Source organism: Platichthys flesus, chromosome 4 (assembly GCF_949316205.1).
Source record: "Platichthys flesus chromosome 4, fPlaFle2.1, whole genome shotgun sequence".
In the NCBI taxonomy this organism is placed as follows: Eukaryota; Metazoa; Chordata; class Actinopteri; order Pleuronectiformes; family Pleuronectidae; genus Platichthys; species Platichthys flesus.
The window spans coordinates 19,792,727-19,819,313 of record NC_084948.1 but is presented as its reverse complement, the minus strand read 5'-3'; the positions used below and the strand labels follow the sequence as shown (position 1 = coordinate 19,819,313).

Below are 26,587 nucleotides of genomic sequence, written 5' to 3'. Positions count from 1 at the left end.
TGCATTAAACGTGATACCATAAAATGGTGTGCCATTCGGCATTTAATAAATGTGGTTATTAAAATAAAATTTTAATATTTAATCATAACTTTATTGATTAAAGTTCCCTCGGGGCACCAACCTTCAAAGGAAGGGAAAGGATAGCCAATTTATTGATTAAGTCTCCTCGTTAACACCATCTTGGCCAATGTAGATGGTTCCAGGGTTCTGAAGCTGTTTTCTCTCTACAGTCCCCAAATTGCTTATTCATCATGGGAACTGCTAGGTTTCGCTATCATTCTGTAAGGTTTTGACCTTCTTGAGATACTGTATGTCATGGTTCAGCGCTATACAAATAAAGTGGAATTCAATTGCATCACTGGAGACTTTTTATATACATGAAGTGAAAAAAGGAAGATTAGCTTTGGTGTTTAGTCACATCATCATTTAGACTTTGATTTAAAAAAGTTGTAGCTTTATTGTATCTTTCATTTGACTTTTAAAATGCATTAACTACAGAAAAAGAGAATGATTAAAAAAAGACTCAAAGACTTCTTTTCCGATTTAAAATTTTATTTTATTGTTTACAAGTGCCTAAATAATCAAGATATACAACATTTTTTATTTGATTATGAAAATAGGTGAAATTAGTCAATTAAAGTGATTGAAAAATATACAAACATTTTCAAACAAATCATCATCTTTAAGCACAAACAGCTCAAATAACAATCACTAGGATCATAGTAAACATTCCCATCCATGGGTTTCCCCTGGAAGACACACAATGCATTGTGTGTATCACAATGTCATATTATAAACGTAGCATTTATTACTTTTATAGATGCAAATTCAGACTATGTTTTATTCTTTAGTATATTATCTGAGAGTTTGAAGCAACAGCAGCTTAACTGTCTCAAGTCAAGAAATTATATTTTCTAATTCAGATTTTTTGTCATGACATGTTTCTTGGTGTTTTTCTCTGGTTTGATCAATATTATGTAGCATTTCAGTGCAAAGATACAAATTAATAATCCAAATGCTGAAGACAAAATTGCAAAAGTTTCCACAGCTACAGTGAACTTCCCAGGGGAGCTGACATATGCTGGGATGAAGGTGATCCAGACCGCACAAAATATCAACATGCTGAAGGTGATGAATTTGGCTTCATTGAAGTTGTCGGGTAACTTTCTGGCAAGAAATGCCAGGACCAAACAAATTATAGCGAGGAACCCAATATAGCCCAGCACTGCATAGAAAGCAGCTTCAGAGCCTGTGTTACACTCCAAAACAATCTTCTTATTGCTGTATCTGAAAACCATGTCTGGGAAAGGGGGATTTAGTTTAAGCCACAGTATACAAATCAAAATCTGAATCGAAGTGCAGGAGCAGACTATGATTCTTTGCTGCGCAGGACCGAACTTTCCCGCTACTTTGTTGCCAGGAAACGTTGCTTTGAAAGCCGTGACTACGACAATTGTTTTTCCTAAGACGCAGGAAATGCAGAGCGCAAACGTCACACCGAAAGCTGTGTGGCGAAGCATGCATGTCCAGACTGTGGGCCGGCCGATGAAAGTGAGGGGACAAAGGAAACACAAGAAAAGAGAAAAAAGCAGCAAGCAGCTCAGCTCAGCGTTGCTGGCCTTTATCACCGGGGTTTCTCTGTACTGGATGAAAACCACCATGGTGGCCAGAGACAGGGAGGCTCCCAGCAGCGATACGACTGTGATAGCTATTCCCAACGGCTCCTGATACGTCAGGAATTCAACTGTTTTGGGAATGCATATGTCTTTCCCGTCGCTGGACCAGAAGTCCTGTGGACACTGAGTGCAGTCTACCGCACCTGTTGAGGGTAATAGGAAAGTGAGAGTCATACATCTTGATTTAATTTTTGCAGAGAATGACATGGTCGCTTAGTGATACATTAACATTACATTTTCAACTAAATCCTATAACTGGATGGTGTTTGTTTCTCTGCCTGTCAGTACCTGTTGAGTTGGCTATAGTTCCATCGGCACAGGGGAGACAATCAAAGCAGCAGGATGGTTTTCCTTTAATTTGAGCTCTCCTCGTTCCCACTGGACAGATATTAGAGCACACTGATGTGGGAACCTGAGGGAAAAAGTGCAGACACACTCACATGATTCAATCCAATAATTCAATAGGACACATATTTTAGATTTATAAGCCTAAAGCATGAAAATAAAAATTCTTAATGATTACCTTTTCCCCTATCCTCCACACTATCTCTTCCTCCTGGACGCTGAGCTTATAATCACCCTTGGCAGCAGATACAAAATGACCCACTGTCACATGTTGCACGTGCCCGTCTCTCAGCTGCCAGTTGATTAATTCATAAGAAGCCGGAGGGTCTCCGTTGTCATCGAAGAACACATCGTCCCCGAACCGATTTCTGAAATGGACTATCTGAAGGTGATCAGTGACCTGAAAAAATCATGATGAATTGTTAAAACAATTCAAGGCAAATGATGAGGTGACTTTCACATAGATACACGTTTATTTGCAAACATTTTGGGTTTGATACTGTTTCTCACCTGTTTGGGCTGAATTTCTGACACATTCAAACACGGCATCACTGGTTTTCCTCCTGGTTTATCAGCTGGTTGGCAGAACACCAGCTCATGCAGGGCATGTGCAATGGCATAGACTGCTTTATACACATTATAGGACACTCTGAGCTGTGTGACATTAAAGAATTCATGCTGGGAATATAATAATGTCTCGTTGCCTTTGCATTTTTCATTTGTTTCCTCGGATCCTGTGTGTTCACCGGGTGTAACGGGTCGACAGCCCACCATAACCTCCCAGAAATTCCTCACGAAGGCAGCACTTGGGTCTGCGTGAGGGCTGATGCCTGTGAGAAACGATTTAAGATCAGGGATGGCCATCTTATGCACCACAAATCCCAGGGCTCCACCGAAAGCTTGGTAGATATCAGGCGTGGAGGGTCGCGCTGCCGTTATCCAGGCCTCACTAGCGATCCACTGAATTCCAGTGATATTCTGTTTCACTACCTCTTTCATCAGTGGATAAAAGTCCCCCTCAGGAACAAAAGCCAGAATGACTTTGACTGTTGACTGCTTGATCATTTCCACAACATCCAGAATCTTATCCATAGTGTACGTGCGTAGAATTTTCCCGACAAATGCAACACAAACCCCCAGCTTCCTAACCTCCTCAGTGAAAGCCAGGATCCCATTCCGGCCATAGGCATTATCTGACTGTATGGCGCCAATCCACTGCCAGCCAAAACGTTTGACCAGAGCTGCCAAGGCTTTGGCCTGGAAGTAGTCACTGGGGATCGTCCGGAAAAACGTAGGGTATTTAGTTCTATCACTCAGGCAGGCACATGTCGAGAAGTAACTCACCTATGAAAATATCAACAGAATAAGTCTGAAACAACAAAATACTACAAACATCTCTGAGAGCATTAATCAAATACATATATTCTCTTACTATTGGCACTTGAAATGGTCCGAGAGTTCCAGCCACAGCTAAGGACTGAGACGATCCTGACTCTGCTATGAGAGCAGATACAGCCGGAGGACAAGCAGGGGTTGAGTCCATCTCCTCGGCTCCGCTGGCCAGTGTTAGAGCAGCACGTAAAGTGTTTGTGGGAGATGCACAAGAGTTAAGGATTCTGTAGCCAAGAGTGAAGTTTGGTAGGAGAGCAGGTTCTTTGTTAATTTCTTCAATTGCAAATATCATCACTTGGGTCCATCGGAAAGCACGCAGGTCAAATCTAAAAGAATTAAAATAGATTTTATATGTGAGAGCTTCAGCTTTGCAGATTTAAAACATCAGACGCAACTTACCCAGAACACTTCACTGCAGGTGGCTCCTTTTCAAACGTATATGTACTGCTGATCTCTTTGTTGAAAACCGGGAAAATCCCCCCGATCATTATATCTCCCTGCTTGAACAAACTTGGCATATCAAACCTGGCAAACAGTTCACAGCCAGACACTGGGCTCAGGTAGAGAGCGACAAGAGACAAGAGAAAAACTCTCTGCATGTTTGCTCGACTTTATTTTACGAGGGTGCAGCTCTTATAACAGCTGTGTTGAATGCAGGTAGATGTGCTCTCCTCATAAAAAGTTGATTTATTTCCCACAGGGCTCAACGATCTTAGATTGGTGAATTTGATACAGCAGGGAATGAGCCATGTTTTTGTGTTATGATATGCACATTCACACAGGATCCTCCATAATTTGTGTAATTTGGCTATGCCAGTTCAATGTTGGTATCCCCTTGAGCTTAGTATATAAATACTTTGTTCATAATTTTTTATGATAAAGTGTATAGAAGATCAATTTTAACCAAGTTACAGATGCTTTTTTGCAAAGTGATATATAGGTATCAAACTAGAGATAATTATTAATATAGTAACAATGTAAAACAATAATACATTAAATGTGATACCATAAAATTATGTGCTTTTCAGAATTCATTAAATCTAAATCAAATATTAATATTAAACCTTAAATTTAATTGATTAAAGTTACCTCTGGGCACCAGTACTAACTAGAAATTTGGTACTCTGATTAACAATTAAATTAATAACTATAACCAAAATTACCTTATAGATAGTTAGTTAAGTTGAAGGATATGGACTTCTTGAACGTGTAGACGTTGGCAAAATTAATTCATGCAACATTAATGAAAAAAGTATAAATGTATAAAAGTATAAAAACACAAATTACTAACTGTGTACTTACTAAACATAGTTGTGAATGTGAGTGTGTGTGTCTGTGTGTGTCAGCATGCTTCCAAAATTGTGGCTGGCCACCCAAAAGATAATGGCCCTCCCCCCTTTAGAATATTTTACGAAAGGTAGAGGGGTCAGAGATAATTAGGGGAAGAATTATGCGTGTTTCTCTGTTGATGCTAAGTCAGAGAAAGAGTCAGAGAGACATGGAAAGAAAGACTGTGAAGATCATAACTAACATTAACTTTAAAAAACTTGGAACCACAATATCACAAGACATATCAAACTTATAAACATCTAACAGATTCGAATAAACAGTCTTGCTCAGCCAAGTGTAATTATTAAGCCCAGTTGTGTTACCCGTCCGTGGAATGGGGAAAAAGGAAATTGCTGTGTAGTTCACAGTTCTGTGATGTCTTCTGGCTGGTCGTGTGGTTTCTGCCTTTGCGGTTCTGTTGAGCTGTGTAGCTCAGATGCTGCTTGAAGTTTTCCTGCAGGACATCGAGTCGCTGCTGTCGTTGCGTGTTCTTTTATCACAAATATGAGAGGAGCAGGTCTCGATTTGGTTCAATCAACTTTTTATTAAGAAGCAATGAAAAGGTATGAAAAGTTACAGCAAAGCAATGTGCACCCAAAGTACAACCCCGGCACTCTAGCAGAACTGGACAGTCACGAGTCGCATCAAACAGAAGGCGTTAGTAATATTTTATAACAGAAGGTATAATTTGATTGGTCAATAACGAAGGGGAGTCACCGGAAATTACTTTGGTTCTCCCTTGTTGGTGCACAGATGTAGTCCCATGCCTCTTGGCACTGGAACCAGGACGTGACAAGGAGCCGCTCCCAGTCACGCTCCTCCTATGTAAGTTGCTGGACAAACCTTCACACCATGACAGATCTATTCTTGTGTTTCATAAACAAGCCTTGACTCGGCTGACGCCTTGTGGGTCGATGTTGTTGTTCATTGGAGTAAAGAATATTGTTTTCCTGCTTTATAGGCTGTATGTTCTGTTTGTGTAAACATTTGCATCCTCCAAACAAAAACAACGCCACTCAATCTCCACTCCAGAACCTGGGGCAGCTGCTGGAACTTTGTGTGATGTTGAATGAAGCTAAGGGAGATATTCTTTAGTGTAAAAAGTTGAATGTGAGAACAAGTTGAAGTACAGTATATTGAATGACCCGGATTTACAGTTTCACAACAGGCAGCGGCTCTTATCAGACCTTTTATCAAGACAGGTGTAAGATTGACCAGCAATGTGACGCACACACATTCTTTAACTAACTTCAAGATTAACACCAAGCAGCAACGGTTATTTAAAGTAATTGTGTGAAGGCCATATATCTGGCCCAAACTACTCCTTCTGTAGCAGCCAGGCTTCTTCCCTTGATGATGCAGGAGAAGAGAGAGCCTTCTCTCCTTGGAGGGATTGTAGAAAGAGATTGAACGGGGGGAGATCTGGCCTTCTATTGGCCCGGGACCTCACAGGTCATGGGGTCCAGAGTGACCAATAGGAGTTAAACCTTGTGTCTCTGGAGGCTTTTCACTTCTCTGTGTGAAGTTGAGGCATTCTGGGAGACTGAGTTCCCTTTGCTCTGGCTTTGTCCAGAACAAAGGATATGCGGTTTCAGGCTTTTGACTACCCATGTAGGCCTCTGGTTTCACAAAATCCCTGTCACAACAATAATAACAATAATAATATTAATGATAATAACATTAATAATAATAATAGTAGAGGACAATTAAAACAAGGGTTAGACCAGTTTAAACAGATATAAACATAATTCATGTCATTCAAAATCAAAAACAGAAAATGACAAAATCAAAGTGTAAAGTCTAAAATCAAAGATATACATACACAATGATTGTTTCCACATATTCAATACTGCAGAAAGTGCTGTTTTCATTTTAGCTGCAAGGCCGTGACAGCTTTGTGCAGTATCATATTGAAGAAGGTGCGTTCTTCATGATGTACAATACTAACCTTGTACAAGAAAATACTAAAATATGTGATTGTGTGTTCCCAGTTTTACCTGCTTATCATTTGTCTATGGCATAAACAATTTTAAAATGTCCTGGAGAAAACTGATCAGCTCCTCCAAAAGCTGAACAGGTCTCTTTTGGAGGTTATGGATTGAATTGGTTTAATCTGATTTGTACACACACATAAACTGTCTGAAGAATATGTCACTTTTTATCATGTAATTACCTTTTACATGTTAATCTTATTTTTTATATAGTTATTGATAAAAATGATGACTTGACATTTTATTTTGGTAGTGTTTACTCTGTAGTTACTGATACATGATTTTATAAACATTCATAAATGTGTTTTTAATAGGACAGCTGTAAATGGCCATAACTCTGTGATTCCACTTATCAATCACCTCACCCTGTTTTCTTAGATATAACAATACAAATTAAATTCAGATTTTTTTTTTACAATGCTAGCAAGTCCATGGAATAATCAAGGGGTGCTTCTATAATCACTAATCACATATATACAGGAAGAGTATTTTTTATTGTCTCTAGGACGGTTACTAAAAGTAGTTTCATGGAGAAACCAAATATTTTTAATATGGATCCAGATCAAGGGGCAGATCCAGGAATTTTCTCTTACTTTCTTTATCATTGTGAGACAGGGCATCTTTCAACATTTCTTTAATTTGTCAGAGACTAATAAGAAAAATCTAGCAAGTATATGGGACTGATATTTATGAGAGTGTTACCTTTGACTTTTGGACCTTGGAGGAGGTATGTGCTCTACTGAGTGAGTCGTAGTGGCTTATAGCCGAGCCTGTTTCTTGACACCTTCTATTTGTCTGTTCCACTGCAGTAAATTGAATTAACTAATATAAATACAAATATTTCTGTTGAATGTGTTTAAATTCTACATTCAAAATCAATCTAATGAAATCTCAGACACTGCTTACACTCAGATGAGTTCATGAATAAAAATCTAAATGAATTGATTTGGTTCATTTACTTTATTCAGCACATCACAACTTATAATTTACTACAATATCTGTCAGGCTGTGAATCTAGTTTATTTGCAGTTAACTCAACACCTTTAAAACTACAGTTCAAAGTGTCCTTGGTGGTATTTTCCCCATCAAGTGTCTTTTTGAGTTTTGTTCTGGCCTGAATATGATAATGTAGCATTTTGGAACAAAAATGCATGTCAGCAAGCCAAAGCTGGAGGCCAGAATAGCAAATATCTCCACAGCCACAGTGAACTTCCCAGGAGAGCTGACATATGCTGGGATGAATGTGATCCAGACTGCACAGAATATCAACATGCTGAAGGTGATCAGTTTGGCCTCATTAAAGCTGTCTGGCAGCTTCCTGGCAAAAAAAGCAAGAATGAAACACAAGAGAGCAAGAAGTCCGATGTAACCCAGCACAGCCCAGAACCCGACAGCTGACCCCAGAGCACACTCTAAGATGATCTTATCTTTATAGTATTTCATGTTCAACCTTGGGAATGGAGGGTTGATTGTGAGCCAAAGTACACAAATTACAACCTGAACCAGGGTTAAACTGACAACACTGAGCCTCTGCTGTGCAGGACCGAACCATTTCATCATATTTCTGCCTGGAAGTGTCGCCCTGAAGGCCATCAACACCACTATAGTTTTCCCCAGGACACAAGAGATGCAGAGGACGAAGGTGATGCCGAACGCAGTGTGTCGCAGCATGCAGGACCAGTCAGAGGGCCGGCCGATGAAGGTGAGGGAGCACAGGAAGCAGAGTTTAAGTGAGAAGAGCAGCAGGAAGCTTAGCTCAGAGTTAGTGGCTTTAACAATGGGAGTCTCTTTATGAGTCAGAAAAATGATTGATATCAGTAGAGATAAAAATATGCCCACACAACCAAATCCAGTTAAAAGTGCCCCCATGATCTCTTTGTAGGAGAGGTACTCAGTCGGCTTCGGGAGACATTGGTCTTTCTTTTCATTCGGCCAAAGTTCAGGTGGACAGATCAAACAGTCGGGAGAATCTATGAGTGGAGATAGAGAGAGAGATTTTAAATCATGCATTTCTTTCCTTTTTATTGTTTCTACTGCAAACATGAATGAATTCATTTTCTGTCTCACTTGTCTCATTACTAATTGATCCCTCGGGGCACTCAAAGCAGTCAAAGCAGCACACAGGTTTATTCTTGGTTAACGCCTTTCGAGTCCCTGGGGGACATGGCTCTCTGCAAACAGACCTCGGCACCTGATTAGAGAAAACACAATGTGTGAAAATTCATAAATGCACCTAAATGCACTATAGAAAAAAATGTACTTCAGCTGGGAGAATTAATTAGACAGATGGTCACTTTACCTGCATACTGTTTCCTCCCCACACTATCCTGGTGTTGTATTTTAGTTTGAATTTCTCCCCCTCTGGAAGAGACGTGTCAAATTGACCGATGTTTACGATCTCAACAGAGCCGTCATCTTTTATTTGCCAGTTAACTAAGTCATACTGGGCAACTGAGTCTCCGTTTTCATCAAAGAAAACCTTGGCCCCACTCTGCGTTGTGAAGTTCACAAACTTTATGTGCTCCAACACCTGTAAGAGGACAATCAGGACAGTTCAGCATATTTGCGAGAAACCAATAAGATTCGTAGCTAATATTCAAAAGTTAAACTTTTTGCATTAACATCCAGGTAAGGAAAAGATTAATATTAAGTATCTTCAGCCTGAGTAAATATACCAAAACTTACTAATTTAGGCTGAACTTGGTCTTTGGTCACGCAGGACTTTCCAGTGGTTGGATTTGAGCCGTTGTGACATTGCAGTAGTGCGTGAATAGCATTTGCCACCAAGTACACAGCTTTGTACACATTATTCTCTTCCCTAAAATGTGTCACGTCTGTGTAGTCACTGGAGACTGTGCTGAGATCTTCTGTGCCAGTACACAAAGCAGAAGTATTTGACGGAGAGAAGCTGCAGTCAAAGAATGACTCCCAGAAGTCTTTAACTATAGCACTCTGTGGTTCGTCAGTGGGCTTAAAGCTGAGTAAGAATTCACCAAGACCTGGTATTGAGGCCTGAGGGAGGGCGAAGCCCATCGCCCCCTGCAAAAGGTTTTTCCTTCCATCAGAAGCCAGGTCTGTTTGAGTGATCCAAGCCTCACTGCCAACCCATTGCTTTCCAGTGATATTATACTTCTCTATTTCCGAAAAGAACGATTTGGTGTAGTATAAGGACAAAAACAAGAGGATCACCTTGGACGAGGATTTCCTCAGAGCCTCCACAATAGCAGGAAGTTTTACATTTGAATTTGAGTAACGTAACCGGTATTCAACACATATGCCCTCTTTTTCTGCCTCCTTTGCAAATGCCATTGTACCTTCGTCTGAGTACATGCCCGTTGTATAAATAATCCCCACCCAGCGCCAGTCAAAGTATTTCATGAGCTGCACCAGACCAATGACTTGGAAGCGGTCACTGGGCACAGTTCTGAAGAATGTGGGGAACTTCCTTTTGTCACTCAAGCAAGCACAAGTGGAGAGATGGCTCACCTTCAAAGAAAGAAAACATGTTAACCACAACAAGGAATAATAAACTTTCTTTAAAGATGGAAACATTAATAAATCCCAGTTATGTCCCAATCACGTGTCCTCACCTGTGGCATGGATAGCGGGCTGAGTATGATGTTTATGTCTCCACTCACTCCGGAGGAGGAATGGCCCAGGAGAGCCTGTATCTGATCAGCGCAGCCCTTTGAGTCCTCTCCATATGCGGCTTCCACTGCTGCTCGAATCAGGTTCTCACTCCCACAGCCATTGTACAGCCTGTAGCCCAGACTCAATCCAGGAAGGAGTTTAGAATCTCTGTTGATCTCCTCCACTGTAAACATCACTATCCTGGCAAACTTCAGTTCCCTGTCATTCATCCTACACACAGTGTTTTCTTATTATTAATAAATGACATAAGAACTGATCACAGTCACACATAAAACATTTTACGACCCGATTACATAACATACACAGGATTTACCGCACATTCACTTACTTTTCGCAGTATGTATAAGGCAATGCGTGGTAGCCGTTGTCAATCAATTTGCGTGTACTAGACAAAGCGAAAACTCCTCCGATAATGAGATCACCATCTTTAGAAAACTCCTTGAACCCTGTTTGCCCAATCACTTTGCATGTTTGTTTTTCTGACTTTATCCCTGCCAGCAGAGTGAAGAGGATACAAGTGATCCAACCCATCACGAGTCTCCCTGTTCTTCACCGAGGCAACTCTGACCTAGGAACTGACCTTTATAGTGTTTCTTTCTACCATGAGAGAAGAATCAACAGCCAATGTGAACAGACTCCCAAATCCCATGAGATTATTTTCAACGCACTACTGCACTTCTAAGAAACCCAGCCCAATGACTGACGTGTAGGAGACCGAACTCATTAACTGTTACCTCTGGGGCTCTGCACGGGATTGAAAAAGAATAAATACATTGTGGATAGGTGTTTCGTTGTGCTGTATCTATTTAAATGGTTCAGGTAAATTACGGAAGTCTGCCAGCTGTGGATCTCTAAAAAACATATAAGGCTATTAAGAATACGAATAAGAATAAGGATAATTGTCTTGTATTGTGCGTGGCAGTTGAACTACGAGCCTGCTTTTTGGAATTTTTTTCAACGTGTTCAAACGTGTTCAAACACCATGTAAACTTCAGAACTGCTCAGATTTGTAATAACTTTAAGATTAGTGATGGTTCATTGTTAATGTGTAAAGTTTTTCGGGGGATCTTAAGTGTCAATCAAGTGGTCTCCAACCCCCTCGATATGACTCGTAGTTCACACCCAGCTTCCCATTCTTGTGAAATTGATATCTCAAGGAAGACCTTCAGGGAATTTCTGCAAATTTGGCACAGACTTTCACTCGGACTCGAGGATTAACTCATCAGATTTGGGTGGTCAAAGGTCAAGGTGCCTGCTGGCATCTTGAACATAATATGTCAAACACACAAACACACACATACTGCTTTTATAGTATAGGGTTTTAAATAGATTACGTGTTCATATTTTTTGTTGTTGACGTACCAGTCGGTGCAACCCATGATCAGAGATTAACCAAGGTCAAACCTTTTTTTTAAAGTGGCAAGTCTCATCAAATTTCCTGCAACCTTACATGATAGGTCTAACAAGAAAGTACCAGGAACCCATTCTTTGCATTGTAAACGATGGATTTTTGCCACATAAAGTTATTAGTACAATATGACAAGAGAGGGTAACACATAAAGACACATTTATGTTAAAAAGCTTTAATGATATCATATATGTATACTATACTTTGATCCAACAAAACTGGGTTATTTCAGCTGGGAGCTTAGTGTTAATGTTTGATATTACAAGAAAACATAAATAAGGGGAAATTACACTGATATTACATTTTTTTGAATTCTTTTCAATCCAAATTTCCAATCCAATTGTGACGTCGTTAATGTTAAAGAGACATGCTTGAACATATGTAAATTGAGTGAACTTTAAATGAACCTGCGGATCTTAACAACCAGTACATACTTTGTTGGTATCCTTGAATTTTGAAGACAGGTAACGAGTTGCACATGTAAGAGTAAACTCAAAAAATTCACTTTCATCAGGATAAATTGCAGCATGCTGAGAAGTGAGACAGAGATGCAGTACAAAGCAGCCAGCAGCACGAACAAAGCCCCGGAACTCCGAGCTGATCCTCCGTTGCCCTCAACAAGTGCGTCTTCCATCCAGTGTCTCACATTCTTATTCAGCAGACGAAGGCCACAGGTCAACCAGAGGAACAGGACACTGAGAGGCAGAGCTCCAAACTGCCGCTGTGTCGGACATAGCAGTTTCATCACAGCCCTGTAGGCGAGTAATACATGCACAGTTCTACCCAAAGCACAAGAGAGGTAGACGGCGACAGAGACCCCCACAGTGATGCTGGGCCTCTCAGAGGGCTGCTGGATGGGGAAGGAGTGCAGTGTGAGGCTTAAGAGCATCGCCATTGTGGAGTGACTCTCATTCACAGCACTGGGTGATAGTTTCATTCTTCTTATGTACGTCCCGAGAAGTAACACGGCCGCCAGGAAAAAACGTCGAACCCATCGGCTGGGGACAGGCTGCAGACTCTCGACTCTGCCTTTCTCACATTGTTTTGCACAGAACTTCGGCAGCATCTGTTGTTATAAGGGAAAAAAACACCAGTCAAACAGTATCAGGCTTGGCTGAGGTGCCCGGAGCTTTACAAAAAGCAAACTGAATGAGAGAAAAAGCATCTGCACACTAAAATGTGTGCAAATATCTTGTTTGGATTAATTTGCTTTCTTCTCGCTTTCTTCTTGAAGGCCTGAAAAGGTTTAAAATGCCTTCAGTGGCAGATGAGGCCTACAAACAGCACTGGATTAGTCAGAACTAAAGGTTTTAGTGTATGGATACTTTTCTCTAACTTAGCATCTGTTGATAGAAACATTGTTACAGCACACTGCAATCACAGATTATTTCAAACACATATAGGCAACATGATGATACTGCAGGATGCCCCCTGCCTGTGGTAACTGTGTCATAACCACATTTAATTTATAGAATATTTGCAGATGACAAAATAGACATTTCCATATATGTATTTTAGCGTTGAAGGTATTTAACTTAATAAAATGCTTCTGTTCAACTCCTGCATATTTTAACATAGCTGTAATATCAGCAACATATCTTGACAATATCCATCCCTGAAAATGAAATAATGAAATAACCGGCTTTTATGAGTTTATGGTTTGAATATATCTGGTTCTACAGATGACTGTATTTTTGTATATTCATACAACCATATAGTGAACACTGTAAATTCCCACAAAAACATATTGAGTTTATAAAAATTAGGTAAAATGAAAAATAATATTAAAAAAATTATGTTAAAAACCCGTAAACAGCAGACCCTAACATCAGGCCTGTTTGGCTCTTCAGGCTCACCTGGTCCAGGATGAATATAAATCCAGGTTCAAGTTCTCTGCACAAGAAGACTTGCAGATTTCTGAACTTGAGGCTACATGATTTACAGACACAGATGCAACCCATCGGTTTCCAGCGGCTCTCCCGGATGAGGGCAGTTACGTGAAAGCAGGGTGCTACAGATTTCAGGACAGATGGAGCGGAGATACCTCTACAGCTCCGATCTGTGCACTGAACATCAATCTTTACCTTTGAAGGAATTTACAGACATATGAAACACATATGATCATTTATACATTTTGATCTCATTTCACATGATGAGTATGATGACTGTCAAACTCTGGGGCTCACCTCAACTGTACATAAAACACAGCTGGTTACTGACTGGAAACACACCGACAGCTGGTGCTGTTTGCAGACGTGGCTGTTACGTTTCTTTCCATTCACAGTTTCCGTCACTCTTCTCAAAGGTTTCACATAACCATTAGAGAATATGAGGTTCACAGTTAGAATAGGAAATAAACAGCACTCCTCTGTGACACTGGGCTGTGGGAGTCCTGTGTGAATCCTCTCAGGGACTGATCTCACATCAGGAGAACTAAATAGAGGGATTAAAAAAAAAAGGCAAATACAAGTTCATTATAACATCGAGCAGCAAAAACGTCACACATTCGTAACACGTTATTGTCGTCATACATTGCGTTATTTTCTCAAGTGCTCACAATCATTAGCCTGACATGAGCTAAATCAACGCAGAATCCAACAATGCAACAATAAAAGCGTAATAACCTGATTGTCTCTTTAAATTGTAATTGACTCATAAAAGCTCCTCTAACGATGGTCTAATTGTCTTTTTATGTCCTTGACAAGAAGAGAAAAGAAAATAAAGCAAGTCAAGGAGCAAGACACAAGGTTGAGGAAATGGAGAAAACATCAGCAGTCATTTACCAACAATATACTCACCCCTCACATTTCACTGTCAGTTGTGTTGTGTAATGAGCGACAGCATTTTGAGACGATGCGTTGGAGCTGCAGCCCTTTGTCTCGTCATAATGCCTGTGCCCAGTGAGCTCAGAACACTGGTCCAGGCTGAGCCATGAGCCAGATGACACCATCCCAGTGAACAGTGTAAAGAAGACAAACGTGACTGTTGTCATCTCAGAGACTCGCCTTCGGCACAGTCACGTCCGCTGGAAGGACGTGTTTTATAGCTTCCTCTCTTCTAACCAATTGTAGGAGGCAACTTATTGGGCCACTCTCAGAGATACATGCAAATTATGTTTTTGCGTAGGAACTGAGTGACGAATGAATCTGTTGAGAATACACATGAGGCCGGTTTCCAAATAGTGGTCCGTTTTGCTGTTTACCGACAGGAATTTAATGAAGGCCGTACAGTTAGCACTTATTCAACCAGTATAAGTAATACATCATGTGTATTAACTGTTGTGTAAGGCATGTAGCACATAATATTAATCCACTATGTATTTCTAATATATTAAATACTATAGACTGGGTAAGGCCTTCCTTTGCTCTACGTGGATTCCACACGATTCTGCTCCATGTTGACACGATTACATCTCATCATTACCTCAGATTTCTCAGCGGCACATTCATGCTGCTTTTCTCCAGTTGTACCACATCCCAAAGGTGTCGTATTGGATTTTGATCTTGATGATGGAGGACACTGGTGGTTCCTAATTATGGTGGAAGTAGTTGAAGATGGCAAGTTATGGCCATGAAGGGAGTAGTAATAGATTAGATTAGATTAGATTTCTTTATTTATCCACACAATGGGGAAAATCACTTGTTACAGCAATAATAGAAAAACAGAATTAAAGTAACAGTGCCGAAGCACAATAAAAAAAAAAAGATCACAATATGTACACTACTTAAACTACACATAATAAGAGTACAGAAACAAACAACCTGCAAAAACAGACACTGTGCAAAAGCAGGTGCTGGGGATAACGTGGAATGATGTTAAGTGTTATTGTAATGAAAACAAAAATATGCAACAGTAGTGACCATGATACAGAAAATAATTAAAAATAATTAAAAAGTAAGTGACCATAATATAAATAATACTACAAGATAGCATACTGGAAATATAAATATTGCAATTTAACCATTTTAAGTGACCATGATATAAATATAGATGTTAAGTGTTGAATATTATTGTGCATGGTAGTGAACTGAGTAAAAAAAAAAAAAAAAAAAAACTACAAATACAGCTATGGTGAGAGGTTTAGTGGAGATAGAGATAATAGACAGGGACTACAACAATATCAGGTGGTGCTGGTGTTGTAGAGCCTGACTGCAGCCGGGATGAAGGACCTGCGGAACCTCTCCTTCTTACACCGTGGGTGTAACAGTCTGCTGCTGAAGGAGCTGCTCAGGGACCCCAGAATGTCATGTAGGGGGTGAGAGGTGTTGCCCATGATGGACGCCAGCTTGGCTAACATCCTTCTGTCCCCCACTTCCTCAATGGAGTCCAGAGGACAGTCCAGGACAGAGCTCGCTCTTCTTATCAGTCTGTTGAGCCTGCTCCTGTCTCTGTCCGTGCTAACCCCCCTCCAGCAGACCACAGCGTAGAAGATGGCTGAGGCCACCACAGAGTCATAAAAAGTCCTGAGGAGAGCCCTGCACACTCCGAAGGACCTCATCCTCCTCAGCAGATGGAGGCGGCTCTGGCCCTTCTTATAGAGGGCATAGTAATAGTAGTACAGTAGTCAGTGATACTCAGATCTACTGTGGCATTCAGATCATTATTTATTGGTCATAGGGCCCAAAGATGTGTGCAAGTTTAGAGTCCATAGATTTATCCTGTTGATGACAAATTGGTCCATAGACAAGTGAAGAGTTTTCCAGTTCTATCTGACTGGTTCGGAACATGTGTGTCCACTGCAGCCTGAGACTTCTTTCCTTGAACTACAGGAGTGGAACCAGATGTAGTCTTCCGCTGTTCCTCCGTTTAAAGAATGGTTTTCTGACCTATTGAAGCTTTTCTGCCATTAGCAATAACCACATTTCCCATATCCTCGTCTGGCCTCTCTTATTAACAAGGTGTTTGCATCCGCAGATCTGCATTTTTTTAGTTTTCCCCCACCATTCTGAGTAAAAACAATAATATAATAATGTTGTTCTTCTAAAAAATAAAAATGATTAAGAGGCAAAGTGGTCACAATTTCTTTAATATAAAACACAATATCATATACATCTCAAAATGATTATTGGTGATCTACCATCGTATATATCTACTGCATACAGTGTTACATTCAGAAAACTGGGATACCTGTAGTTTGTTAATTTTATTGCCATTTTCTTGTAAATTTATAACTTTATTTGACACAAATATACTAAGTTGTATGATAAATGAAAGAAACTGTCAGAAAATAAGTTATAAAATCAATATTGAATATCTTTGGTTTTTCCCATCATGTGCTTTTTGGTATTTTGTTCCTGTCTCAGTAAAATAACATAACATTTCGGTATAAATATACAGAAAAGCAGTCCATAACTTGAGGCCAGAATAGCAAATATCTCCACAGCCACAGTGAACTTCCCAGGAGAGCTGACATAAGCCGGGATAAATGCAATCCAGACTGCGCAGAATATCAACATGCTGAAGGTGATCAATTTAGCTTCGTTGAAATTATCAGGAAGCTTTCGGGCCAAAAAAGCGAGAACAAAACACAACATGGCTAAGAGTCCGATGTATCCCAACACAGCCCAGAAGCCCACAGCTGATCCCAGCGCACACTCAAGTATAATCTTCTCCTTATAGTGGTTCAAGTTTTTGAACGGAAAAGGAGGATTAATTGTCAGCCAAAGAATGCAAATCAAGACCTGTATTAGAGTGAATGCCAGAACACTGAGCCTTTGCTGTGCAGGCCCGAACCATTTCATCATATTTCTGCCTGGAAGTGTCGCTTTGAAGGCCATTAACACCACTATAGTTTTCCCGAGGACACAAGAGATACAGAGGACGAAGGTGATGCCGAACGCAGTGTGTCGCAGCATGCAGGACCACTCAGAGGGCCGGCCGATGAAGGTGAGGGAGCACAGGAAGCACAGGGTCAGGGAGAAGAGCAGCAGGAAGCTCAGCTCAGAGTTGTTGGCTTTAACAAGGGGAGTTTCCCGGAAGTGATAGAAAACCAGTGCTATCACAACGGTCAGAGCTGCTCCCAGCAGACAAAGGAATGTTAAAATGATCCCCATGAACTCTGCATAGGACAGAAATTCAATTTCCTTCAAGATGCACGTGTCTCCTCTGGTGTTTGGCCAGTAATCAATGGGACATTTGAAGCAGTCCACAGAGTCTGTTTTTGAAAGAGACAATAAAGTTGGTTAGACCAAAAGCTAACTAAGAGTATTCATTCAATTTGGGAAATTTCTGTGTTTTTTCTTAAACCTTTGACTTGGCTGATTTCTCCTTCAGCGCACGGTACACAGTCATAGCAGCAAACAGGTTTTCCTTTCTGCAGGGCTTTGCGTTTTCCAGGGGGACAGCTCTCACTGCACACGGACACAGGCACCTGCTGCACATGTTGAAGAGTTTGTATGTGACCCATACACTGATACTTCTTTTGGGGGTTTCTATCTCAGTTAATTCTTTGGATTATAAAATGTTGTGGAGCAGCACATTGTGGCTGACAACCCAGAAATGTGAGAACAAAGCAATATGAATTTGTACCGTGTGACTTCCTCCACCCCAAACTATCTTCACGCCGTTCATGACAAACTGACGCTCGCCGGGCAGAGTGGGGTCGAAAACACCGACAGTGGAAACGTGCGCGGTGCCTGAAGTGACACGCTGCAAATTGATGAGCTCATATCTCGCTGGGGAATCTCCATTCTGGTCGAAGGTCACTCTCTCTCCCTGACTTGTTGTGAAGTTGATATTCTGTAAATAATGCAGCACCTGTAAAGACGAGAGAGAGGATGAATCAAATGCAGATTTCTCTTTTTCTCTGCTTAAATTGACTTTTATGTACGGGGGCCGAGAGAGCTCAACGCACTGCAAATTTAGAAAACACACGCAAACAGTAATAACACACGCAAATACAGAAACATGCTTTAATGAACCCGGCTGCATTATATTGCTTTGTGAAGTTCCAGACTAGACTTTTACTTTTACTTCAGCATGTGTTGATGATTTGTGTGTTTTCTTAGTTTGTAGTGCGTTGAGCTCTCTCGGCCTCCGACATTAGAACAAGTGATATTAGAGATCAACGACTCTTTTGTTTTCCTCCTCACCTGCCATGGTTGAATGTGTTTGTTATCGGCACAGCTCCCATCATAGAAAGGGCCCATCTTCCCTTCACACGTGACCAAGTTATGCAGAGCATGAGCAGCTGCATAAACCGACTTGTACACATTGTTTGTGAACCTCAGCTCTGAGACATCTGTAAAATATGTTTCAACACTCCGCAGGCTCTCCGATCCACTGCAGGTCTTTCTTTGTGTGTTTGTGTCGTCGCCCAGAGAGCAGTCAAACGTCTCCTCCCAGAAGTCCCGGACAAACCGACTGTCGGGGAACTGTGAGGGGTGGAGCCGCCTAAGGTGCTCCTCCAGCCCGGGGATCCGGGCTCGGCTGACGACAAATCCCAGCGAGCCCACCAGGATGCTGTGCCCCTCGCTGTCGGTCAGAGAGTTATCTGTGATCCAGGCGTCACTGCCCACAAACTGCAGCCCTGTGATGTTCTGCTGGTACAACTCTGCTGCCAGCACTTTAACCTCTCGGTGCGACATGAAGGCCACGATGACTTTGGAGGTGGAGTGCTTGACAGTTTCAACCACTTTCCTCAACTCATGGAGAGGACCTGTCTGCTCAAAGGCCTGGTAATACTCTATGCACACCCCCTCTTCTTGCGCAGCTTGTATGAACGAAGAGATCCCGTTGATGCCGTAGTCATTTTTATTACTAATCGCCCCCACCCAGGTCCAGCCGAAGAGCCTGACCAGCTTCGCTAAGGCTCGGCTCTGGTGGAGATCACTGGGAATGGTTCGGAAGAAGGATGGAAACTCCTCTCTGTTGCTCAGACATTCACAGGTTGCAAAGTGGCTTATCTGTGCCAGAGTAAAAAAAACAATACTTGTCATTTACCACATATAAAGAGAGCATCTCTAACATAAAAAAATCTATAATTAGACATATCCCCAAGCACTTGACTGTGATTAAAAGATGAAAGATTTTACAAAGACTGAAGGAGCAAAGGTCAATCCTTACCACTGGTATCTGAAATCGTCCTATAACCCGAGCGAATCCCATGGTGGGTGCAGAGCCCGAGTGGCCCAGTACAACCTGGGCAGTGTCAGCCTTTGTGCAGTTCCTCTCGTCTATGACCTCTCTGTGCCCGCTTGCTAAATCTATAGCAGCCTTGATGATGTTTGTCATTCCACAGGAATTATGTATCTTGTAGCCCAGTGTGTGGTTTGGGAGAATTGCAGGATTTTGATTTATTTCTTCGATTGCAAAGATCATGGTCTGGGCAAATTTGAATTCTCTTACATTGATGCTTGAAAAAGAAACCGTATTTAGATTAGATTAGATTTAAACAAGAAAGCAGATCAGAGAATGATATCAAACCCTAAACACAAAAACACATACTTACTCCAGGCACTTTGGAGGATGGGGTAAGGTTTGAAATGTGGGCACACTGCCTATGTAGCCAGTGCGAAAGGTGAAGATGCCACCTAGGGTGAGGTCTCCAGCCTTGGTCAGCTCAGGTGGTTGCACCGTCCCCTGCAGCCGGCACAGAGGAGTCACCCCCTCGATCAGAAGAACCAGGAGGACGAACTTCAGCAGAGGCATGGCTTCCCTCTGCAGGCAGGCTTCTTCAGCAATGTCCCCCACTGCACCCTTTATACCCTGCATATGCATGTTCAAATTCGTATCTATGCAGAGACCTGAGTGTAAAGAACCCAAGGGACAAGACAGATGTGGTATTTACAGCAATAGAGTCTTATGTTATAGTTATACGCACAAATATATATATTGTTCACTTATATTTAGCTTTTACCACAGAAGCAGGTGCAGGCCACATCTCATTTATGATGGATATGATAAAACATTTTTTGTGGATGTAGATCAAGGGGCAGATCCAGGAATGTTTTTATTTTACAATTTCATTAATATTTCTGAGAGCATTTTTTTTTCATTATAACTGTTTAGGGGATAATTCCTGATCTCAATGAAAGAAATCTGACAAATGCAGGAAGCTGACAGTTTGAGTTTGTGTCATTTGGCAAAGTTTGATTGAATTGTAGGGAGCTGTTGGGCCACAGGAGGTTTTCTCTCTTCTCAGAGCCATTATAGTTTGATCTGAATTAGTGTAGCCTTCTCTTTTCACAGTACAATGTTTAAAAACAACAACAAAAATCCGGTTTCTCATGGTCAAAGACACAATTTTAAAATAATTTAAACATTTAACCATGTAGATGCTCTATTTACTGTACATAATATATAGATTTGATAGTTTATCCTGTATTGACTGCCATAATAAACTAAAACAATCTGACACCACATGTTCACCATTCTGAAGCAGAAACAACCAAAAATCAACTAGTGATTTATTTAGTTTATTTGTCATATATAAATATTAAAAACTCAGTGGTGGAATAAAGGTGACAGAACCAGTCTGGACTTATTCAAAGGACTGGCAGGATTTTATTGAGGTGGAGGAAAGTGACAGATTTAGTCCTCCGTCATCAATATCACAGTGGTGTCCTTAAGCAAAACAACTGTTGGAGCTGCTCAGCACCCAGCTGCTCAGTATGGGGTGGTACTGGATAACTTTCACTGTGAATGTTTGCAACTGTGAATATAAGCAGAACACAACTCAGTCATGTAATCAGGAAATGGCTGGTGAAGCCGAATTGGCACATTCTGGGATTTTCTCAAGCTATTGACTTTTGTATAACAACAACAGCAACTTCGTGGTTTAGTGTACACATATTACTAGTGTATAATTCATTTTCTGGGCCTAAGAAATGCCCTCGAAAATATATGATTTGCAACTTTCAATATGAACTCACAGTGAAACACAATGGAGATTTCTAGCCTCCATGCTCTCCTCATGTTGTCTTTCTAAAGCATAATCAGAAACAATAGCTACCATATAAAAGTCCTTGAATTAATATGTTAACTTGTTTTAAATTATAAAAACTAACAGGCCAAAGAATTGTAGAGATCATCCTGAGGTCAGAGATGAGAAAAACAAATAAAGAGGCCATCAGAGAGATCACAACAAACCCTTAATCAATTTAAATTGAACGTTTACGTGTTGTGACAAAGGTGTTCGTTAATGAAGCACCTGTTTTTTCTGGTTGAGGAAACAAGACACCTGTTGTTCCTGATGAAGCAATCTGTTGTGTTTGCATTACAGAGCCCAGCGGCTCCTATGTTTTCTCACAGGAGCCAAACTCCCGGGTATTAAAGGCAGGTGCACAACAGATGAGGACTCGACTCATTCTGATGTGTTTTTTCAACTTTGTTTTTTGTGTACATGTGTAAGACTTGTTTTTGTCGAATTGCATCATTGTTTGTGTGAACTTGTAACAGTGTCTGTCAAAATTTGTTTCCCCATGTCAGGGGAATTCTGCCTCTGGAGGCCTTATGCTGTATTGCAAATAACCAGAAACTTATGTTATTAGTGCCATAGTAAAGTTTATCAGTTCCACATTTCCTTTGTGAGTATTTGTTCTGAACTAGGGATCATTGGGGTCATTTCGTGTGGTGATATGTTTGTAGCAGTTGTGGCTTTCATGTAAGAGTGTGATTGCAAAATGGTGAATTCTGACCTGATTCAAAACTACATTCCCAAACATTAAAGTCATTATCAACCCAACATAATCATATTCTCAGCATCCTATCTCTTGCCCTCACATTAACCCTAATTCTGGCCATGATGTACTGCAGTCACTCTTTTTCTTCTATAGTGGGAACTGTACATACATCCTGGAATCCCAAGTAAAAAGCTCTAATCGTTTATTTCCCCTTCCCCTCCCCTGTAAATTAACTATTGTTGAACTTTAGGTTCTCAAATTCTCTTCGGATGTCAGATTGTACAACCTAAGAAGAGGTGCAGCAGTGTTAATCAGGGAAATGTAGTACAACATCTTTGCTCTGGGTCATTCACTCCAAGCATGTATTTAAATTTCCTGTTTGTTTTGTTTGTTTGAGAATGTTTTTATTATTTTATTCTCATATTTATCCTGTCTCAGTCAGTTTATCTGTTGTATGAAATTCCTCTATTTGTTCAGGGGAGATCTTGAGTGTGTTTCTGAGTTTGTTCATTTAGTCTGGTGCATGTGTGGGAACGAAAGTCAAATTGACATTTAAAGGTTTATATTTTATTAGAGTTTGACTTGTTTTCACAGTCAAGCTCAAGAGCATTTTATCGTCTGGCAATAAGGATTTTATTAGGTTAATAAAATGTCTCTTAAGTTGCAGACTGTAATAAATAAATATATATATATATATACTGTTTATATATATACTTGCCTATATTTCTCACACTGTAAACACAACTTGTGTTTAGATGTAAAGAATTGGGAAAATAACTCTATTGTTATTATTATTATTGTACACATATAGTCTTATTGTTGGAGGTGCCTCCCCTTTTTTACCTTCGTTGGAATAAAAATTTGTGGAAAATCTCCAGAATCAATCAAGGTTAAATATTTATTACACTTTGGTATGAAGACAAAAACTGCAAGAAATGAAAACACTTAAAAAAATCTATACATAAATACTTAAATAAATCATAGATCAATAATGTATATCATTATTTGATGTCTTTCCCATGATGTGTTTCTTGGTGTTCTGCTCAGGTCTAAACAGGATTATGAAGCATTTTGGTAGGAAAATGCAGAAGAGGAGTCCGAAGCTGGAGGCCAGGATGGCAAATATCTCAACAGCCACAGTGAACTTCCCAGGAGAGCTGACGTATGCCGGGATGAATGTGATCCAGACTGCACAGAAAATCAACATGCTGAAGGTGATCAATTTAGCCTCGTTGAAATTATTTGGAAGCTTTCGAGCCAAAAAAGCTAGAACAAAACACAACATGGCTAAGAGTCCGATGTATCCCAACACAGCCCAGAAGCCGACAACTGATCCCAGCGCACACTCTAATATGATTCTGTCCTCGTAGAGATACATATTCTTAAAAGGAAACGGAGGATTGATTGTCAGCCAGAGAATGCAAATAAGGACTTGTATCAGAGTGAACACCAGAACACTGATCCTCTGCTGTGCAGGACCGAACCATTTCATCATATTTCTGCCTGGAAGTGTCGCCCTGAAGGCCATTAACACCACTATAGTTTTCCCAAGGACACAAGAGATGCAGAGGACGAAGGTGACGCCGAACGCCGTGTGTCGCAGCATGCAGGACCACTCAGAGGGCCGGCCGATGAAGGTGAGTGAGCACAGGAAGCACAGAGTCAGGGAGAAGAGCAGCAGGAAGCTCAGCTCCGAGTTGTTGGCTCGTACTAGTGGGGTTTCTATGTGGCAGTAGAAGACAAGTGTCGTGATCATTGTTAAAAAAAGTCCCAGTAATGAAAATGCGGCCAACAGTTTTCCCAGGATTTCATCATATGCCAAGAATTCTATTGTTTTGGGGATGCAGGCATCTCTTTGGCCGTTGGACCAATACTCTGGTGGGCATTTCACACAGTCTATTGAATCTGCAAAATGAAAAACAATGCAGAGAAATGTGTTTTAACAGTCATTAGTCATGAAATTGTATTTTTTTGTGTCTCTTTCTCAGCAAATACAGATGTTTTGTCTGCAGTGGCCCACTGCATTTACCTGTTGAATTACTGATCTCTCCTGCAGGACAGGGTATGCAATCATAGCAGCAGACTGGTCGTCCTTTTTGGAGGACCTTACGAGTTCCCTGGAGACAACGCTCACTGCACACTGACACAGGCGCCTCCTACACAGTCAGAGTTCACATCAGAAATATAAGAAAATCAACTTATAAATCCAATTTTAGGTTTTGGAGCAGTTTTCAGAAAATCAGGACACAGTTAAAGAGTCCAACCCTCAGTTTCCTCTTTACCTCTGTGAGCCCGTTTCCCCAGGCAACTGGGACGTTATTCATTATGAACTGATGATTCTCTGGAAGAGAAGCATCATAAAGGCCAACTGTGACTCCTTTCATAGTTCCTTTGTTTGCCGTTTGTAAATTAATGAGTTCATATCTTGCCGGTGAGTCTCCATTTTTGTCAAAATAAACTCTCTCCCCCTCACCGGTGATGAAATTCACAGTGCTGAGATACTGCAAGACCTTTATTAAGAAATTATACAGAGATTAAAAGACAGATTCCTGCTGTTATCACACCGACACTCAGAGCTGAGCTTTCTCACCTGCCAAGGCTGAATGTGTTTGGGATCAGCACAGCTCCCAGAGGCAAAGGGTCCTTTACCGTCCTCACATTTAATCAGGTTGTCGAGAGCGTGAGCTGCTGCATAAACTGACTTGTACACATTGTTAGTGAATCTCAGCTCGGACACATCAGTGAATTGTGATTCTACGTTTTGCAGGTTCTCAGAGCCGCTGCATGGCTTTCTCTGTGTGTCTGCACTTTCGTTCAGACAGCAGTCGAACGTCTCTTCCCAGAAATCCCTGACAAACTGACTGTGGGGGAACTGTGAGGGGTGGAGCCGCCTCAGGTGCTCCTCCAGCCCGGGGATCTCAGCTCGGCTGGCGACAAAGCCCAGTGAACCCTCCAGGATGCTGTGCCCCTCGCTGTCTGTCAGAGAGTGATCTGTGATCCAGGCGTCGCTGCCGACAAACTGCAGCCCTGTGATGTTCTGCCTGTACAACTCTGCTGCCAACAGGTTCATTTCTCTGTGAGACATGAACGCTACAATAACTCTGGAGGTGGCGTGCTTAATGATCGTTATTATTCTCTGCAGGTTTTCAGGAGGCCCTGACGATGAGAATGATTCAGAATACTCAATGCAGACGCCATATTCTTGTGCACTTTGGATAAATGCATTAATGCCATTGCTGCCATAATCGTTATTAACAGCTATAGCCCCGATCCAGTTCCAGCTGAAGAGCCTGACCAGCTTTGCCAGGGCTCTGCTCTGGTAGTAGTCGCTGGGAATCGTTCGAAAGAAGGTGGGATATTGTTTTCTGTTGCTCAGACAGCCGCAGGTGGCAAAGTGGCTGATCTGTAGTGAAAAACAGAAACATGTCACTGGAAGATACCCATTAACATTTAATGATTTGGCAAAATCACCATTTAAATAAATTCTATAGATATACATTTGCAGACCAGAGTAAGTTTACAGCAGCCCAATTAACAGAATTTAACATATGACATAATGCATCTATTTTATTTTACTTACCACAGGAATATGAAACCTTCCAACCACATTTTGAAATGCGATAGTTGGTCCGGATCCTGAATGTCCCAGTATAGCCTGCACCGTCTCCACTTTAGTGCAGTTGTTGTCCCTGACTTCCTCCTTCACTCCGCTCACCAGTGCCAGTGCAGCTCTCAGTATGTCCATGGTCCCACAGTCACCATAGATCCTGTAGCCGAGCGTGACGTTCGGCAACATATCAGGATTTCTGTTGATCTCATTTATAGCAAAGATCATCGCTTGAGCAAATTTGAATTCTCTGAGATTGAAGCTGAGGTGGTGAGAAAGAAATGACGTGAAATAATTGATCAGTGTGTTACAGTCTCAAATACAGAGGCAAACATACACAGACACTTTGGAAATATACTATACAGGGCACAGAATACATACTTTTTGCACTTTCGTACATCTGGAACTGTCTGAAATGTGTTAGTCACATAATCCTGCCCTGTGCGAAAAGAAAAGATGCCTCCCAGAACAAGGTCGCCATCCTTGGCCAGTTCAGGAGGTTGTGCGGAGCCTTGCAGGCGGCACACGGCGGCTCCATACCCAATCAGCAGAACCGAGAGGAGCAG

General features: G+C 41.1%; 4 protein-coding genes across 4 annotated transcripts; all 4 read right to left on the bottom strand.

Moving 5' to 3' along the window:
• Positions 1 to 914: 914 nt before the first annotated feature.
• Positions 915 to 3,919, bottom strand: LOC133951824 (extracellular calcium-sensing receptor-like). Its single transcript, XM_062386015.1, has 6 exons — positions 3,813 to 3,919; positions 3,454 to 3,739; positions 2,532 to 3,365; positions 2,200 to 2,421; positions 1,965 to 2,088; positions 915 to 1,819 (listed from the first exon to the last, which is right to left on the bottom strand). The coding sequence occupies exons 1-6, from the start codon at positions 3,899 to 3,901 to the stop codon at positions 915 to 917; spliced, it is 2,460 nt and encodes an 819-aa protein (XP_062241999.1). The 5' UTR covers positions 3,902 to 3,919.
• A 3,870-nt stretch (positions 3,920 to 7,789) lies between these two features.
• On the bottom strand, positions 7,790 to 10,593 carry LOC133951871 (extracellular calcium-sensing receptor-like). The gene is made up of 5 exons (XM_062386097.1): positions 10,324 to 10,593; positions 9,419 to 10,219; positions 9,033 to 9,263; positions 8,801 to 8,924; positions 7,790 to 8,703 (listed from the first exon to the last, which is right to left on the bottom strand). Exons 1-5 carry the CDS (start codon positions 10,591 to 10,593, stop codon positions 7,790 to 7,792), a joined length of 2,340 nt encoding a protein of 779 aa, XP_062242081.1.
• A 6,439-nt stretch (positions 10,594 to 17,032) lies between these two features.
• LOC133951835 (extracellular calcium-sensing receptor-like) lies at positions 17,033 to 20,384 on the bottom strand. Its single transcript, XM_062386036.1, has 6 exons — positions 20,242 to 20,384; positions 19,857 to 20,145; positions 18,884 to 19,696; positions 18,321 to 18,548; positions 18,039 to 18,162; positions 17,033 to 17,946 (listed from the first exon to the last, which is right to left on the bottom strand). Exons 2-6 carry the CDS (start codon positions 20,109 to 20,111, stop codon positions 17,033 to 17,035), a joined length of 2,334 nt encoding a protein of 777 aa, XP_062242020.1. The 5' UTR covers positions 20,112 to 20,145; positions 20,242 to 20,384.
• A 3,015-nt stretch (positions 20,385 to 23,399) lies between these two features.
• LOC133951834 (extracellular calcium-sensing receptor-like) lies at positions 23,400 to 26,539 on the bottom strand. Its single transcript, XM_062386035.1, has 6 exons — positions 26,403 to 26,539; positions 25,995 to 26,283; positions 25,005 to 25,817; positions 24,697 to 24,924; positions 24,444 to 24,570; positions 23,400 to 24,319 (listed from the first exon to the last, which is right to left on the bottom strand). Exons 2-6 carry the CDS (start codon positions 26,247 to 26,249, stop codon positions 23,400 to 23,402), a joined length of 2,343 nt encoding a protein of 780 aa, XP_062242019.1. The 5' UTR covers positions 26,250 to 26,283; positions 26,403 to 26,539.
• Positions 26,540 to 26,587: the final 48 nt, after the last annotated feature.

Excerpts from the sequence above, each read along its gene's own strand:
- LOC133951824 (XM_062386015.1), bottom strand. The coding sequence starts at position 3,901 with ATGATCGGGGGGATTTTCCCGGTTTTCAACAAAGAGATCAGCAGTACA. Across the intron at positions 2,422-2,531 it reads CAGAAATTCAGCCCAAACAG|GTCACTGATCACCTTCAGAT; the intron begins GTGAGAAACAGT and ends TGATTTTTTCAG. Across the intron at positions 2,089-2,199 it reads TGTGGAGGATAGGGGAAAAG|GTTCCCACATCAGTGTGCTC; the intron begins GTAATCATTAAG and ends TTTTTCCCTCAG.
- LOC133951871 (XM_062386097.1), bottom strand. The coding sequence starts at position 10,593 with ATGAATGACAGGGAACTGAAGTTTGCCAGGATAGTGATGTTTACAGTG. Across the intron at positions 10,220-10,323 it reads GCCCGCTATCCATGCCACAG|GTGAGCCATCTCTCCACTTG; the intron begins GTGAGGACACGT and ends CTTTCTTTGAAG. Across the intron at positions 8,704-8,800 it reads ATCAATTAGTAATGAGACAA|ATTCTCCCGACTGTTTGATC; the intron begins GTGAGACAGAAA and ends CTCCACTCATAG.
- LOC133951835 (XM_062386036.1), bottom strand. The coding sequence starts at position 20,111 with ATGATCTTTGCAATCGAAGAAATAAATCAAAATCCTGCAATTCTCCCA. Across the intron at positions 18,549-18,883 it reads AACACATTCAACCATGGCAG|GTGCTGCATTATTTACAGAA; the intron begins GTGAGGAGGAAA and ends TCGTCTTTACAG. Across the intron at positions 17,947-18,038 it reads AGAAATCAGCCAAGTCAAAG|ACTCTGTGGACTGCTTCAAA; the intron begins GTTTAAGAAAAA and ends TTTCAAAAACAG.
- LOC133951834 (XM_062386035.1), bottom strand. The coding sequence starts at position 26,249 with ATGATCTTTGCTATAAATGAGATCAACAGAAATCCTGATATGTTGCCG. Across the intron at positions 25,818-25,994 it reads GAAGGTTTCATATTCCTGTG|ATCAGCCACTTTGCCACCTG; the intron begins GTAAGTAAAATA and ends TTTTCACTACAG. Across the intron at positions 24,925-25,004 it reads AACACATTCAGCCTTGGCAG|GTCTTGCAGTATCTCAGCAC; the intron begins GTGAGAAAGCTC and ends TTCTTAATAAAG.